The sequence below is a fragment of the Myotis brandtii genome, unplaced genomic scaffold (genome assembly GCF_000412655.1).
Source record: "Myotis brandtii unplaced genomic scaffold, ASM41265v1 scaffold813, whole genome shotgun sequence".
NCBI lineage: Eukaryota > Metazoa > Chordata > Mammalia > Chiroptera > Vespertilionidae > Myotis > Myotis brandtii.
Window position 1 is genome coordinate 2,859,868 of NW_005371287.1, and position 17,907 is coordinate 2,877,774.

The 17,907-nt window shown below is 37.6% G+C and overlaps 1 protein-coding gene across 3 annotated transcripts in view; it reads right to left on the reverse strand.

The window, feature by feature from the left end:
* The window catches only part of SMC6 (structural maintenance of chromosomes 6), a 52,531-nt gene extending 34,947 nt beyond the window's left edge, over positions 1 to 17,584 (reverse strand). Inside the window, exons 1-9 of one of the 3 annotated variants that reach the window (XM_014531592.1) lie at positions 17,579 to 17,584; positions 16,318 to 16,319; positions 10,220 to 10,362; positions 9,519 to 9,636; positions 7,135 to 7,240; positions 3,072 to 3,208; positions 2,473 to 2,534; positions 1,474 to 1,554; positions 325 to 426 (exon numbers count right to left, since the gene is read on the reverse strand). In XM_014531592.1, coding sequence (XP_014387078.1) covers positions 325 to 426; positions 1,474 to 1,554; positions 2,473 to 2,534; positions 3,072 to 3,208; positions 7,135 to 7,240; positions 9,519 to 9,636; positions 10,220 to 10,357 — 744 coding nt within the window. In that variant the 5' untranslated portion in view covers positions 10,358 to 10,362; positions 16,318 to 16,319; positions 17,579 to 17,584. Of the gene's footprint in view, positions 1 to 324; positions 427 to 1,473; positions 1,555 to 2,472; positions 2,535 to 3,071; positions 3,209 to 7,134; positions 7,241 to 9,518; positions 9,637 to 10,219; positions 10,363 to 10,472; positions 10,489 to 14,093; positions 14,109 to 16,317; positions 16,320 to 17,578 lie in introns of those variants that run through there. The other 2 variants (XM_014531593.1, XM_005884079.2) reach the window with 2 other exon arrangements.
* Positions 17,585 to 17,907: the final 323 nt, after the last annotated feature.

The following is a 17,907-nucleotide window of genomic DNA, read 5'->3' on the forward strand; positions in this document are numbered from 1 at the left end:
CCGACTGCAGCTTAAGTCTGCTCCCTGCTGGTAAGTGGACATACCCCGAGGGCTGCCGGGCTGCCAGAGGGATGTCTGACTGCCAGCTTAGGCCTGATCTCCCAGGGAGCGGGCCTAAGCCAGCGGGTGAACATCCTCCGAGGGGTCCCAGACTTCAAGAGGGCATAGGCTAGGCTGAGGGACCCCCCCGAGTGCACAAATTTTTGTGCATCGAGCCTCTAGTATACATATATAAACATATAAATGTAAATGATTTTATAATAACATTTATACCTATAGAATTTTGACTCATCTCAAAAATAACTACATTAAATGTTTACAAACCTCTTCTCCTTGACTTATCTGCTCCTTTGTTCTTTCTTTTGTTTCCATTATGTATGAATAATCTTCCTTCATTTGTTCTAGTTGGGTTGCTTTCATGAAAAACTATCAACAACAAGGAAAACACAATTAAGAATTTAAAAATTTCCATGGAACTCTAAAAATAAAAAATTGGGTCTTCAAAACTTTTAGACCAATTATGTAAACAAGACATGAAAAACATACGTAAGCACACATAGACACAAAAGAACATGTTTCATTTCAGACCCAAAATTTACTTAATCTACTATGTTCGTATCTACATGTTCATTTGCAAAAGTTCTTAAAACTCCATGAAAAAAAACACTTTTGCTGTGATAGTAATACCATTTTGAAAGCTTATTTTTACTGATTCCCATTCTTTAAGCAAAAATGGAAACAGAGAAAACATCTATATGTTTGATCTTAGTACACTGCAAATTTTTAGAAAAGGAAATACTTAAACCCATTCAAAAGTTACACTGTAAATTTTAGTAGCTTTTTGAGATTTAAACAATTTAAGGTATAAAAATTATTATTCAGACAAAGCTAAGAAACATGATTTCTTATGTTTGGTATTTCAACCTGAAATTCATAGACACAGACAACAGTATGATGCTCACCAGAGAGAAGAGGGTGGCAGCTAGTAAAGAGTAAAGGGGAGGCAAACATATGATGCTAGAAGATGATTTAACTTTGGGTGGGTGGTGGGAACACAATGAAATATACAGATCATGTACCATAGAAATATAAACTTGAAACCTATATGGAACTACTAACCAATGTTACCCCAATGAATTTAATAAAAACTTTTTAAAAAGTTATACGTGTATGGCTAATCATTCCTTTGTATTTTCTTAAAGATTAATTTTAGAAAATAATAGCTCATTCTCCCTCAGAATTAAAAGCCAAAACGTGGACCAAGAATTTACCAAAAGATTAACATTTTTGGTAGTGTTAATTTATCACCTTACTTAACAATTTCCTAAATTAGCCCCTATAATAATTACTTTAAATAGGTGGCTTATTAAAAAATCCTCAATATTTACTGTGGAAACAAGAATTATGTTCAGAATATATGCTTAAACTATGAATGTGTTCTTTTATTAAGTTCATTTACTTGGTGTTCCTTACTTTGTACTTGTCTCCCTCATTTTTAGACTGTAAAAACTGCTTGCTCATCTCTTGTGTTAAAACAGAAACCGGATTATCCACCTGAAAAATGCAAACAAGCAAACAAACAAAAGGTTATTTTTGAATATGTCAATTTAATGCCTTAAAGATAAACAAACTGAATATATACAATACAACTGACCTATGGTGCAATCAAGCAGGCTAAGTATTAGCCAATGGTTAGAGCATTAGGGCAAATATATAAAGAAAAATGTTATAATAGAGAGAAAATGTTTCAATATTTCATGAGACTAAAATATATACTGTAGTCAAAATTAAATATTCTGCTATTATATGATGAGGGCACAGCTACAAGAATTCTCTGAAGAAGTGTTTTTACTGGAAAGTTCTCATTTCTTTTATCTCTTTTATAGAATATCACTCCTAGCTACTCTTAACCATTGGACAAGAGTTGGGAAAGCCCAAGCATGGGATTCAGCTGCCTTGAGACCTAGTTTGGGCTCCGTTTCTACCCTCCTATGTAGCCTTGGGCAACTTAGTTTAAATACAAAAAGTCCAACTCAGTTTCTTTTTAATAAGAATTATGATAAGTATCGTTTCTGTTTCTTATAGCAGTTTTTCAGAGTTCTCACTTGTTATATCTTCATGAAGACATAAAAGAAATGGAAATGCTGGAGTCATTTCTATCTTTTGGAGCTGGAGCGGAGGCATTTTAAATAAGCCATTGCTTGAATTCAACCACCTTTGGCTAACAAGTTAAAGTACAGTTAAGGTAATAGTAAAGTATACTAACAGTTCAAATTAGTTGAAAAAACTTAAAAAAATATTACTTGTTTCAAAAAGATTTATACTTTATATATCTGGTGTTAGTAACAAAGCAATTGGTATGTTAGAAAATAATCCTGTTCCTAAGTGATAGAATATGTAGGGCCAGTATAAATGAGGAAAGTTTTAAACTCCTTTATTTTACCATCTGTAAAATACCAACTTAGCAATTACCTGTATGTTAAAATGATCAAGAATTGCAATCAGCTCTTCTTTCCTAGTAGAAACCACGGTGCCTAGTTTCAGGAAAGACAAAATAACCAGACTGTTTCTAGGGCAGTAATACAGAAAAAAACTGAGCAGTTAATCAGGTACCCACAGAGGGAGAGGCACAGATGCAGTGACTGTGCTTCTCTTCTTCCCGCAGCTCAACATGTTCTGTTCCTTCTCATCTCTGGCTCCCATAACTCTTAACACTCACTTCCTTTTTATGTCCTTTCCCACCTTTTGCTAACCATCTCTTTCCACATGTGATAGAAACTATGGGGGTGAAAGAAGGTTTGCAGATGAGAACAAAATGGCATAGCCTATTTCAAACAAATCCAAATTCTGCCAATCGTGGTTTTGTTGTAGAATGTCCAGTGGTACAACTATGTATAATATTTGTATGCATATATACACGTATGAATACATACATGCAACCAAAGAACCATCTTACAAGAGATTTCAAGAGCTTAGTGCCCTTCCAATAAATACCAGCACAATCACTTAACTCTTTTAAACTAGATATTTACTAATATTTTATATGAAATGAAAAGAACTTCATAACAAACCTGTTTCACTTTTTAGTTTATAAGATCGACTTCCATCCATGCTGATGTGTTGCTGCACCACTATAGAGTTTCCATACACATTTCCTCTATAGGCATCATCTCCTCTGTTCCTTAATGTTATTGAGATGTCTGCTGAGCTAAAGCAATAAGGTTAAGTACATGAAGATACAGTGCAATCACAGTACTAGGTCACTAAATTTTCAAAACTTCCAAGTAATTTGGCTAATTCATTTGAAAAGTTACTGTACACCAGATATCACATCTAACAAAAAAATTAAAATTGAGACTAAGGGAAGCTTTATAAAAAAGAACTGACTATTCTATCTAATATAGAAACAATTTGTTAAATAATAAGAGCACACATGCTTCAGAAACCATGAGAGACACTCATTTCCCCACACACTTTTTGTTGTCAGGAGAAAGGGGTGTATACAGGCAATTAGGTGAGGAGGATGGGGGAGGTGGCATAGAGGAAAAGAGCAGCAAAGGCACTACCTGCCTAGAGGCAAAGGCACAGAGAAAACCAGAGACAGGAGACACTTGGTTCTGAGGTCTCTCATTTCTGGTCACTCATGAGACCCAATTCTACTTCCTCTTGGAAGCTTGCAAGATATATAACCCTGCATCTTTACAATAAATCTCCTTTTCAAAAGCTCCCCTGAATGGATTGGTGTATGTATTTTCTTTTATTCAGAAATACCTAATGAAGACAGATATGCTCCTGCCAAATTGTAATTACCAGGGATTGTTACAAGCACTGAGTTGATTCTAATGAAGACTCAAGGCTGAAAATCAATAAATAAAGTATGATCGGAAAGGGTAGCTGAACTACAATACGGTGCAAAAATATGTTTCATTAACTAATATGATTACCTCATATTAAGTGAATGTATCTCATGAAAACATTGATTGATTTTTTACAGAGAGGAAGGGAGGATAGAAAGTCAGAAACATAGATGAGAGAGAAACACCAATCAGCTGCCTCCTATACGCCCCCCAACCGGGGATTGAGCCCGCAACCAAGGAACATGCCCTTGACCGGAATCAAACCTGAGACCCCCTAGCCCATGGGCAGATGCTCTATCCACTGAGCCAAACCGGTCAGGGCCTCATGAAAACATTTTACAATAAAGTGATTGTACATGCTGTCTGAATGATCAAAATCTCTCAATTAGCAAACATCTACTTTATTATTCTCATTCCTAGCTTACAGCTTGTATTTCAAAGCTACCTTTAGTATTGTGAGAACTTTGGGGGCACTGACATCCTGTTGCTATATGAATTTAATATAAGAAAGCCAAGTTATTAAAAAAATTCAGAGTTAAGAAAAAAGCCTCATAGTACTTCAAAACACCTGTGAAAGGGGAGAAAGACAACCGAGCTGGGCCCTAACTGCTTCCTCCCAACCACACTGATGTGGCTGAAGCTGAATTTGGGTCAAGGGCCACAGTGTCTGTAAATACGGGAGATGCATATGTGAAGAGAGACAACTATCAATGAGATATGACAACACAAACAAGCAGTGCCAGGTAAGCATGTGGCTTCTTTCTCAGCTCCGGATGAAACAACCTCACAAAGGTAACTGGCAGCACACACCAATGGGATTGAGGACCAAGGAAAAAACCATGTAAAAATACAACCTATCTGTCCCTTCTCTGGGTAGCCAGCTCTTCCACAGTAAGTTCTGTAACCTTGAGTTTTAGTCCTTCCATCCCCCACTCCCAATGCCACAGCTGATGGTAAAATAAGACAGGTACGAAGATCCCAACACCACCAGGGCTGGATCCGGAAGGCTGAGGGAGGGAACGGTGAACTGTCATGTTTAAGAGAAACTTGACCAGCCAGAACCATGAGAGCTGAGCTCACTGTGAGAGGTTTCCAAGGGCGGAGATGTATCAGAGGATAGTGGAATCATTGTCCCCGTATAACTGAAAAAAGGGCTGGTGGATGGATGGGCTGAACCCCAGGTAAAGGGTCTTAAGGCACAGTTCTCTGGTTTCTCCTAACCATGCTGGGCAAGCATCTCTAAGACAGCTCACAGCCCGGGTGTCACAAATGAAGGGTGTAATGCTTGACATGGAGGAAGGAGAGTCCTGAGGCCACCTCACACCTGTGCCCGACAAGGCCATTCCTCAGACACACTGGGACAGCCACATAGACTTTAGGCACAGAACAGACTACAAATAGAACTGGAAAGCTCAATGAGCTGATTCCGTAAAAACGTGATGACAGAACCAGACACTATAAATTAAGGGGAATTTTACAGATACCAAATGTTTTAAATGAGGAAAGGGATGAGAGGAATAGTAATGGGTCTGGAAAAGCTGTTTGTAGCTACTTTTTCAGACAAGGTCAGTAAAAAGGAGACTGAGCCCACATTAAGGCTTTTAACTGTTATTAACTCTGTTTAAAATATATTGATGTTCCTATCTACAGACAGCTGTGCCCTCAAAAGCTGGTGACTGTGTAAGCTAGCCCTGTTCTTCCTTTCTTCCTTTTAATGGTTTTCCAAGGGCAAGTCTCAGAACAAGTTTCTGCTTTGGTTCAGGTACCTCCAAAATGGGAAAAAAATAATTAATTAATTGAGTCATAAATCATTTAGGGATACCAAAAAAAGTAATTTCTTCCTGAAGCTTCCATTTGAAAGATCAATGCATTATCTGGCTAGGTGGATGAGGTGATTATTTGGACAACTAAGAAATGTATAGTTATATAATGAATTAAAACTGAGTCCAGACTATTAACTAAAAAGTGTTAAGATAACTAATTTTTTATTTCAGACATAATTTTGTTTGGGGCTTATGGGGAAGAAGAGCTTGCTGGGCTAAGACCCAAATAAGATAAGTAGTGACAAAAAAATATGCTGGAAAATTCTTATCAAATAGTTCTTTTCCAAGGCCACACAGCATGGGAAATCGTTTACTGTGTATCTTTCCCCTGCTTCTCCTGAGTCAGCTTGGAACCCTGGCTCAGGGTTCAGATTCCTAAGGTTTCTGAGAGATACATCAGAAACTGCAATCCTGACTCACATCCCTCCCCGTTCTATTTTTTAGTAATAAAATGGGGAAGTTAAATGGATATGACACTGAGCAGAGGAAAGTCTGTTATACGAGAAAAAGGCTTCACTATTAATTATCCAAGTTCCTGATGTTTTGGGCATCGGGCGTGTGAGAGGAACGAGTACTGGAAGCAGCCCCACTCTGGGAGCTATGACAGTCTGGGACATCTAGTTGTCAGGAGAAACAAGGTCCCTACTGAGCCATCTGAGGCACTATTTTTTTAAATTTTTTTATTGATTAAGTTATTACATATGTGTCCTTATCCCCACGTTACCCCCATCTGAGGCACTATTAAAAAAAAGTAAGGACATCATCCTGAAGAGAGCTCCTAATAGGCAAAAGGCCATGAGTCTATGATGATGTAAACTAGGCAATTACTATAAAGTTATGTGAAGGCAAGCTGCAACAAAAAAATATAAACTTGAAGCTAAAGTGAGTAGTTATAAGACCATTCACCGAGGGTCAAGATGGACCACAAATAGATTCGTGACTGAGGCCCTCAAATCAAACTCATTGGTGAATCACCTGAGTAAAGGATATAAAAATTAGAGACAGAGAGTAGAATACTCTTTTGGAATTCTTAAAACGCTGGAGGCAGACATTTTGTGCAGGGACACCTTGGCTGGTCACAGACTCTGCCTTCACCTGTGTCATACCAACGTGGACTTGCCAAAGCTGGGTTTGGAACAAGAGTCAAAGTTCAGTGTTTATAAATATTGCTTTAAACACAAGCACATAGATTTAACACTGCTCATTCTTCTAGAAAGGTAACAGAAACAGGCACATGGCAATAATTTGCACAAGCTTTCTGTCTGGAGATGGATAACAGGCAACAGTGGGCCATGCTGGGAACAGGGGCAAGAGAAAGGAATGGAAAGCTGTGATTCCTGTGCTCCAGTTCTGGGAAGCCACTTCATTTCCTAAAATGCCTACATGAACTGTGAATCTAAAGTAGCTGCTAGTACGAAAAAACTGAAAAATGCATGTAGAAAGCAAACACTTACTTCTGTCCATCTTTCACAAAACCTTTTAAAGAAGATCCTCTATTAGTAGCGATTGCTTTTCCACCAAGACCGACTATGAGAGCTGTGAGTACTGCACTCTTCCCACCTAAAGAAACGGGAGTTGAAGAAATCACATTCATTAGAGAGCGAGAAAAGGAAGGGTTGACACCTATAATTTGATGTGAAAATTTCAGAATAAAAATGTGAATTAGCCTAACCCTGAAAGTATTACACTTCAATTATAATTTTCTTCCAGTGCCACAGCAGCAAATGTTAAAAAATAAGTTGTATATATAATGAAATATTTAGCTAATGCTATTAGAAAAAATCAATACATTTCAGGAATTAAATTTTTGCCACTGGTAAGGAAATGGGAAAAAATGGTTGCTGCATTTTCAACCTAAAAATCCCATTGTACTTTGGACCACAGCCTATTCACTGAACTCCCTAACTATACATACATACATACATACATACGTACATATTTAACTCATCTAATTTTTATGACATTCTAATTAAAATTTACTTTTTCCATAAATTCTTAGAAGCCAGAAACTATTTTTAACAACCCCTAAAGTTCCATTGAGACAGGAATGTTGTCTACTTTATTCAATGCTGTGTCTCCAATATCTGCCCATAACAGCACTCCCATGAATGAACTTTTTGAAAAATTTCTCAATCATATAAATATTTGGACAATTATTGCTCCTAATTTGAATAATATTCATCAGTTAGCACTTTAAAAATGTATTTCTTTTTAACCTGCATAAAATATCACAAGCTGAACTTCCAAAACCTACAACAATTATCCAGAATATGATAACCATTTTATGAATTCCACGATCAACCAATTCAATCAACTCTTATTGGTCCATTATCTTCCACAATACAGTCCAAATTAACAAAATATACCATTGGTTGCCCAGCTGGCATGGCTCAGTGGTTGAGCATCGACTTATGAACCAGGAGGTCACGGTTCGATTCCCAGTTAGGGCACATGCCTGGGTTGTGGGCTTGATCCCCAATATTGAGCGAGCAGGAGGAAGCCAATCAATGATTCTCTCTCATCATTGATGTTTCTTTCTCTCCCTCTCCCTTCCTTTCTGAAATCAATAAAAATATATTAAAAACAAACAAAAAAACAACAACAAAATATACCACTGGTTAACCCATTTAGTTCCTGGGATGCCTTTCAAGTCCCTATTCTAACTCTCTTCTTTTCCTTCACTTCTAAATTCACTGCCTCCACTACTTGCGTTATTTCTTCCTAAGTTTTATTAATAAAATCAGTTTCAAGAGTTAAAAATAAGAGGACCTAACGACCCAACCCACTAGTCTTTCTTCACTTACTGTCCTATGTGACCTCCACGTAGCACTGATCCCTCTGTCCATTCTCTCCTTCTGAAAACACTTCCCTCTTGGCTGAATGCAGAGTAGGGAAAACAAAGAACTAAACAGGCTGTGGAACTACAGGTACTTAGTTTCATGTCCTAGCAGTATTACCATTGTAGACTTTGGCAAGCCTCCTTTCCTTGTGTACTGGCTCCGTCAAGCTGGCAACACCTCATGCCTGGCTGGTCTATCACAAAAGTTACATCACTGTTCTAACTCCTGTGTCTTCCCCTTCTCATCGATTGTCCACAGCGTGGCCCGTTTGTTTCACAAATCTTGCTCAGGTCATCACTTTATCCACAAACTTTAATTAGTTCTCTGCTGACTTCTGAATAAAACCCCCACTTCTTTACCATGGCATCCAAGATCTTTAGCAGTATCACCTACAACATGACTCTCCAGTGCCAGCTTTTGCCCCTCCCTACCACGTACGATATAAAGCCATATAAGGTTGTTGCCTCTCTCCACAGGCATCTACTTCTACCCCCACATACCTTAACCTTAGCTGATGAGCAATCTTTGCCTGGAATATCTTATCTCAGCTTCTTCCCCAATGAGACAAAGTACCAGCACAAATACCAGCTCTCACAACACTTTCATTTGTCACAAGAGTGAGAAGTTCCTTCCTTCATCTTTGGATGCCCATGGCCCTTTATTCATGCTCTGTTACAACATTTAATAGAAGTAGATACAGGGCTGCCCTGATTACAATAAGGACAGCTTGTCCACTCTTCTATGGTGTGAATTCCAAGGTAAATAGATTCAAAAGAATAAATAGGAAATGTTTATCTCTGTTGCATAAATCATGAACCCAGAGTTAACATTATTTCTTAACGTGTAGAATGGCAGCAAACACTGAAACTATTCATGACCACTGTTACAGACCTAAAGCTCAGATTTATCAGCACTAACAGTCACCTATTTTGAAAAGTTAATGCATTCTAATGTCAACGCAGTGCTCAGAGTGCACAAAGGAAAGCGAAAGCACTTACTTCCATTGTTGCCAACGACAAAGTTAACATTAGAACCAAATTTGAAGGGTCCAAGCATTGAATGACACATGAAGTTTCTTAGTTGAATACTCTCAATTATTCCAACTTCTGCTGCAGTCTATTAAAAAACAATGGAAGAAGACAATCAATCGGTCCAATTCACTCATTATAACTATCCAAACATCTACAGCAGGAGAAAGATCAGCAGTGTCACCCATGAAAAAAGTTACAGAAAGCGAATAACGTTAACTTCAAACAATGAGTGAAATGAAATGAAATGGGAGCCTTATATGAGTAACTACTCATTCTAAATTCCTTAAAAAATCTAATAAGTAAATCACAAGGTTTCTTAATATAAATAATACTAATATTTTGAGTCAGATAATTTTCTGTTAGAGGAGGGCTGTCTTGCATTGTAGAAAACTATTTCCCAGAGTAGCTGTAGCACTTTATATTCCCCTTTTCAGTCTTATCGGAGGTTTGTCAATTTTATTGCTCTTTCCAAAGAACCAACTCTTTGTATCATTGTTTTCCTCTACTAATTTTTTCTAATTAAACAAAAACTTCATAATTAGTTGGGTTATTTTACCTCAGTGTTTTAAAGGTCATATTGCTTTTCCTGATATTGAATTATCAAGAATATGTCATATGAACCAGACATGAGAAACATGCCAATAAAAAACCCCCAGTTTTGTACTTACCAAAGTAGAGGTACCATTAGTGAAGGTATCTGTACATTCATCTTCATCACCATCTTTATCAGAATCCTCCACCTCTTCTTGTCTTGGTCTTTTGGCATTTTCAGGAGAGCAGAAATTCTCTTCCTTTCTTTTGGCCATCAGGTCTGAACAAATTTTAACATGTTATTGTAACAATGACATAAATCAAGTATAGTATTCATATGATTATTCCACATACATTAAATTTAACAAAATTAAACCAGATGAGGCTTACATTTTAAGTACCATGCTCATTCATTTTGACTTTAAAAAGATAACAATGTCATCTGCATGGAGAAAGGGGTCCGTGAGCAGAAGAATGCAGGTGTCACCAGAGGCTAGAAAGGCAAGGAAACGGATTCTTCCCTCGAGCCCCCAGGAAGGAACACAGACCCACTGCCGCCCTGATTTTAGCCCAGCGAGACCGGTCAGACTTTTCACCTATAGAAGTATAAGATAATACATTTGTTTGTGTGCTTCTAAATCATCTGCATATGAAATACTAGTTGATTTTACTTCCATTGTTTATGGCCACCATTTTACTGATATGGACCTACCTACCTAGTTTGACTCCTAAATTCACAAAAGGTAAAAGATTTTGTGCAACCGTGGTTTCTAGTTTCCCAGATGTTTTAGAGATGGCATGCCTTCTGAGATTATTCCAGAGCAATCATCCAACTTTTACAAGTTATAGAGTAACAGTCAATCAGATAAAACTTTTAATTTTAAATTATTTTCCCAAGGAAGTATATTTTGAAGCAGTGTTGCCTAGCACCAGTAATTTCCCTTAACCGTTCCCTAAAGAAAGTGCATGCTGATTGACTATTTTTTACCAACAGGCTATAAAATTTATACCTGGAAAATGAATATATTTAAAATTACACAAGATTTTCTAAACATATGAAAACTGCACTTCAAGTCACAGCTGATAGTCTGTGACTGAAATTAAATGTTATGACTACTCTGATTGCTGCTTTCAGTTTTCTCTTTAAAATACATTTAAGCCCTAACCGGTTTGACTCAGTGGATAGAGTGTCAGCCTGCAGACTGAAGGGTCCCAGGTTCGATTCCGGTCAAGGGCATGTACTTTGGTTGCGGGTATATCCCTGGTGGGGGGTGTGCAGGAGGCAGCTGATCGGTGTTTCTCTCTCATCGATGTTTCTAACTCTCTATCCTTCTCCTTTCCTCTCTGTAAAAAATCAATAAAATATATTTTTTTAAAAAATAAAATACATTTAAGACCTCAAACGATAGTACCTAATAAATGTTTGCTGAATAAAGAGAAAAATCCTTGGCACAGGTAATCAAAAGTTTCTAAGATACAAGAAAAGAATATGAGAAAAGTTTTAGTCTCAATCAATTTCAGTCTCTCAATTACTGCATACACCATAGCAACCCTGTTTATGCCCGGTGCCTGGGGCAGTACATTGAGATTTCCTCTTTTATGAATTTGGACTGAAAGGCTCTAGTCAGTCCTCCCTAGAAGAGATGACATGAACACAGGTCAAGAAAGCCAGTCCTGGAGGAGGGCGGAGACCTCGTGTTTACATGAGTTTCTACATGTTTCAGACAGAGACTCTTTAAGGCCTGCACTCTCATTTTACTAAAGAAAAATTAATGTCAGCACATGTTGCTAATAACAGTGGATTTTTTAAATAAAAAAGTTTACAGGTCAAATGTGAAATAAACATGAATTAAATGCTAAAAAAAAAGAAAGCCAGTCCTAAGTGCATGTGTGTGCTGAGTAAGGGGGAGCTAGTGCAGCCGTGTTACAGAGCATGAAGTAGCTGTGTAGAAACAGGACAGGGACTCTAGAGCAGCGGTTCTCAACCTGTGGGTCGCGACCCCTTTGGGGGTCGAATGACCCTTTCACAGGGGTCGCCTAAGACCATCGGAAAACACATATATAATTACATATTGTTTTTGTGATTAATCACTATGCTTTAATTCTGTTCAATTTGTAACAATGAAAATACATCCTGCATGTCAGATATTTACATTGCGATTCATAACAGTAGCAAAATTACAGTTATGAAGTAGCAACGGAAATAATTTTATGGTTGGGGGTCACCACCACATGAGGAACTGTATTAAAGGGTCATGGCATTAGGACGGTTGAGAACCACTGGTCTAGAGGAAGGATGTGGAAGAGAAAAGGAGGGCGAGGGAAAGACACTCATGCAGTGATGCCTTTTTTTTAAAAAAACCACTGCTTTCCAAACTTATACCAACAGAACCAATTTCAGAAGTATCAAATGCCTGTGCTTATTTTGGAGGAACTATTCTGGAGAACAATAGTTGCCAAGTCTGTTATTGTGACGATTCATTAAGTGAACTGAGTAGTTCTCCCATCTTCTTAATGCTCTGAAAACACCTCTATAACATGACATTTAAATGTACTTGGAAAGTGAGAAAGAACCAGACTTAAAGCTAATTAGATAGTGGAGACTGTTTTAAGTTAACTTTTTATGAAATCATCTCAATTTCTATCTTGTATATTGGGTTTTACAGGTTCACTATATCTTCCTGAATTGGAAAATAAAAATTTTCCATAATTTTTATTTTCCAAAATATTGATAATTTAAAGCCCCAAATATACTACACAGAATCACCTTATATTTTATAAATCTTCAAGTATAGTCATAACTCCTTTCATACAAATTCTATTTTATTAAATTTTAAACATTTCTCCCCAAAATTAGTTCTTTGCCCCACCAAAACTAGCTTTTCTTCAATGGGAATATTTTAATATTTATTCATATATTTTATACAATCAAATATAAGGGATATGCAGGGGGACTAGATTGCCCACACCGCAAGTTTAAAAAAGGACATAGAGACTTCTGCTTCCATGAAGATGGAATAGGTGTATTTTTCCCCATTCCTCCTGCTTAGTAAAACTAAAAACCTTGAAAATTACATATAAAAGAAGCATAAGACTCTGAAAGAGAAGAAGGCAGATTGGCTAGGGACCTCAGCACCCAAGGAATGACACTCTGGTGATGTCCCAGAGTTTTGCTTTGCTTCAAATTTCTCAGATTTGGAGAAGACAGCAACTTCGGAAACACCAACAGGTGTAGGTGCAGGGGAGGTGGAAGACAGGGTGGAGCTAAGGAAAGCTGTCCTCTCTAGCCAAAGGATCAGGAAAAGGGCCCAAGACAGAGAACTTTCAGGCAAGAATTGCTCTACTCCAGCCAAATACCATTGAAAAAACTGTGCCCCACGCCCCCACGCCAGCGAAGGCCAAGTGGGTAGCCTGGTCTTCCACTCTGGTGAGGCTAAAAGGAGTCATCTCAACATCCCAACTGGGCTGGTGTTAGAGAAGGCTATGTAGGCCAAGGAGAGAACCATGACAATGACTTCAGTGGAGATCACCTAGAGAGCTGAGACAGTTACCCCCACAGGCAGCAATAGGGTGCCACTTACTCCCACTCCCCCTTGCATGGTGTCAGAGGAGGCCTTTTACTACTGCCGGAGAGGGGACCATGCGGGGAGCTGAAACTTCCATTCTGGCTCAGCTGTCACTGTGGCTAAGGAAAGAGCTCTGGTAAGTTCTAGATCAGAGTCTCTATGTCCATGGTCCAATACTGTAGGGCAGCAGTTCTCAAAGGTTATGGTCTCTCAAAAGATACTACAGTACTCAAAGAGCTTTTGTTTATATCTATCAATATTTACCATATTAGAAATTAAAAGTGTTAAACTTTTAAACAGCACCAAGTACACATTCTATCAGTCCTGAGAGCAATGACATCATCACATGTCTTACAACCTCTGGAAAGCTCCACTGTACATTCAAAAGTGAATGAAAGTGAAAAGGGGAAATAACATCTTACTATTATTACAAGACAGTTTTTACCTTGTAGACCCTGTGAAAGTCTCACAGATGCTTGGACCACACTTTGCAAACTGCTGCTGTAGGAGATACTGTAAGCAAATCCATGACACAGTGCCATTATTTACAAAGCATAGCCAGCAAAGAAGAAAGTTAGAACAGCAGAAAAGCTGACCACAGAATGACTTGCAGACTTGATATTCAAAGTGTAGCCCAAGGACCAGCAAGCAGCCTCTATATCTCCTTGGAATGTGTTAGACTGCCAGAATCTCAGGCCACGCCCTAACCCAAATGAATCTGAATCTTCATTTTAGGAAGACCTCAGATGATTCATAAGCATATTAAAGTTTGAGAAGAACTATTGTAAACAACATTAAAGGACTTGGACTTTATCTTATCCTGAAGGCAATGACGAACCTAATTTATCATGATAAATTATGTATCACTCAAAAGGTATATTAGTTAACATCCAAAGGACATTTAACCTCAACAAATGTCTTTAGAAACATTACCATTACAGTCACAATTACATAGTACTCAAAAATCTTTATTTTACATATAATTTAATGTTTACTTTGAATCTCTTACACAACTCAAAACTTGAAAATCAAATATATTCCTCAAATTATTTAATAACAAGAATCAATGTACACATATTTAAATATATTTTTATTGATTTCAGAGAGGGAGGGAGAGGGAGAGATAGAAACATCAATGATGAGAGAATAATTGATCAGCTGCCTCCTCCATGCCCCACACTGGGGATCGAGCTCACAACTTGGGCATGTGCCCTGACTGAGACTCAAACCATGATCTCCTGGTTCATAGGTCAACACTCAACCACTGAGCCAAGCCCGCTGGGCTCAATGTATACTAGTTTCAACTTGTTGCTAATTTAAATTCCCTAGAATACCCCCAAACCCCCCCCCCCCCCCCCAACATTTTCTTCTCTCCCACCCATCTATTCATTTCTCAATTACTGAGCAGTAATTCATATATTATAGAAGAGCAAAAAAGAAACATTACTTTTTGGTTTGCACAACATTAAATGCCCTTTTAGACACTGTTTTTTATTAATGCTTAATAACATGATCTTAGCAGGCACTCAGAGAGCAGCTGATTGATTTTAGAATTTTACCATTCATAGAAAACGGCAGTTTTCAAATAAAATTGGGGGGAGGGAAATGAACAAAGGTAAGTGTGATAAGCGTCTTACAATGAATGTGAGATTCTACACTACACAGAAGATAATGCGCTACATGAAGACGATGTTTTTTATTTGCTGTGCTTAGTCTGGGATTTGCAGTTTGCTACTAGGTTGCCATGGTAACTTGCACCTAACAGACATGAAGGATCCTACCTTTTATAATAGGAATCACTTTGTGATTTAATGATAATGGATTTTTAAAATCACATATAAATGTCTCAAGAGGTAGATACAGGTTAAAACAGAAAAACTGCTTCCAATAGGTTAAAGAGACATATATACAGAAGATCCCCTCCCCCCAAAATACTTTTAAATATTCTGGAATACACAAAAAGGGGAGAAAAAAGCTCCTCTGGGGTTATCAAGACATCTACAAATCTCTTCATAGTTTTAATATTTGTTTATTGACAATAAAAATATTAGAATTAAAGAACATATCATTTCTCTCTCATAGGAACCAACCTCTATCAGAGCAGCAACAGTAACAAATATGCGCTTTCAATAAAAAATAAGTTCAAGATCAATAACTACAGGTTCATTACAGCAGTATGTGCATAGGAAATGTGATAGACATCAAATGCATTTTTAAAATATATTTTTTAATGTTGACAGCATTAGATATCTCCCATTTCCTCCCCCTTTACCTACCTCCTCCCAGCCCCTCCCACAGCCACACCCCCCAGGTCTTCACTACCCTATCGCCCATGTATGGGCTATGCATATAAGTATGGAAGTTCTTTGGTTTATCTCTTCTCATCCCCCCAACCCCACATCAAGGTATGACAGTCTATTCCATGCCTCCATGCTTTGGGTCTTATTTTGTTGGTCAATTCATGAAAGTATGTGCGTAGGAAATTTGATAGACATCAAATGCATTTTAACAGGATTATAAATTTCTAGATTTTAGATTTTATTGTGAGCACCTAACAATTCATACTTCCCATTTAACTAAGCTGGAACTAACAGCAGTGAGAGCAGACATAACAGAATTGGAATTCTCAAAAAACAAATCATGGTTATAAAAAGGCAAATTGCTACTACTTCTGAATCTGCTGTGGACTGTTTACTTCATGCCCAATTCTACTCCTCCCACCACCATGGATACATTCATTCTGCATTAAACAACCTGATTTTTAATGCATTCAATTAATTAAGCACACTGCTTGGAATATATCATGAAATCATATGAGATACAATAGATAATAATATAAATATTTAAGTTAAAAAATCCAATTAAGTCCACGCATTAAACAATCCCAGATAAGCGAAACTGGAAAGTACTAGGCACAGAATTTCAGTGAATAAATTTGAACAGTCAGATTTATGTTTTAAAAACATCCCCGTGGCCTAAATGTAGGGGACAGATGAAACACAGAGGCTGAGAATATGGGCAAGAGAACAGTCTCTAAAGAATGAGGGGCACTGAACAGAAAAAACAATAGACACATCAGGAGATGATGGGAAGAGATGAAACCAAGAGATTTAAAAGATTGGGTCACTTGGGGGCGTAGAATTAATATTTGTTGAATAACCACTTGCTAGACTATGTGCTTAGCTGTTGAGATAAACATTCTATGTATTTCCCTTAACACGTTAAGCGCCCAGCCTGTTTTGTCTTCCGGACGGAAAGTATAGTGTCAGTCACTGGTGACTGACAGGGCGCTTAACATGTTAATCCTCAACATCCGTATAAACTGTCCTTATTTTATAAAAGGGGGTACTGAGGCTGAAGAGGACATTTGCCCAGGTTTATGTAGCCCAGATCCAAACCCAGGTTTGTGAAAACCTACATTCAAACCTCTTTAATGCCCAAGTTCCTCCAGGCATGAACTGAATTTAACAGTTTAACTGTTTATGGCCTGTAAACTGGCTATTAATCTGTTCATCTTCTTGTCTACCCTCTGTTAATGTATAAAACTACATAAGAGATTCTATTGTGATGTGTCCCTCCAATGTTACTATGCTTTATGAAATTTTACTTTGCATTTAATTTTCAGAAACAATCTACACATTTAATGCTAAAATGCCATTATAATTAGATGAAGCAGGTTTGGCAAGGAGGGAGGATATAGAATACATTTATTTTGTTTGAAAACACTGAGTTTGAAGTGCTCCTAGGACACCGAGATGGAGAGGCCAACAGGAAGTAAAACATACTCTGCTGTAGAGGTGGATTGGGGAGCGGAGCTAAGGAAGCCACAGAAATTATTTTGAATTTGGTCACCAGCGAAAGTATGTTGAGTGAGGAAAGAAGTATTTCATTAATTAGTGAAGCAAAAATGCTAACGTTAATATAAGTGACTGTACTTGACTCTCAGTCATCTGGACTTCTGAGTAGATAGAACAGTAGCATTGAAATATGCCTTAAATATAATGCATACTATTACGGTAATTTGTGTTGTGTATTAATTCCTGAAAAGTAGACCAAGTACAACTTTGATTAATTTTCCTAACTGAAGTCTAAAAGTGATAGTTAGGATTTAGGCAGGTTTTACATAAAATTCTACATCTAAGCACTCGGTAAAATAAACCTTTAAGTAAAACCTGTTTTTCCGCTGTAACAACCCTAATATGTCAACTGTACTTACTTTTTGTCAGGTTCAATAAGTGCCTTATACAAATTATTGATAA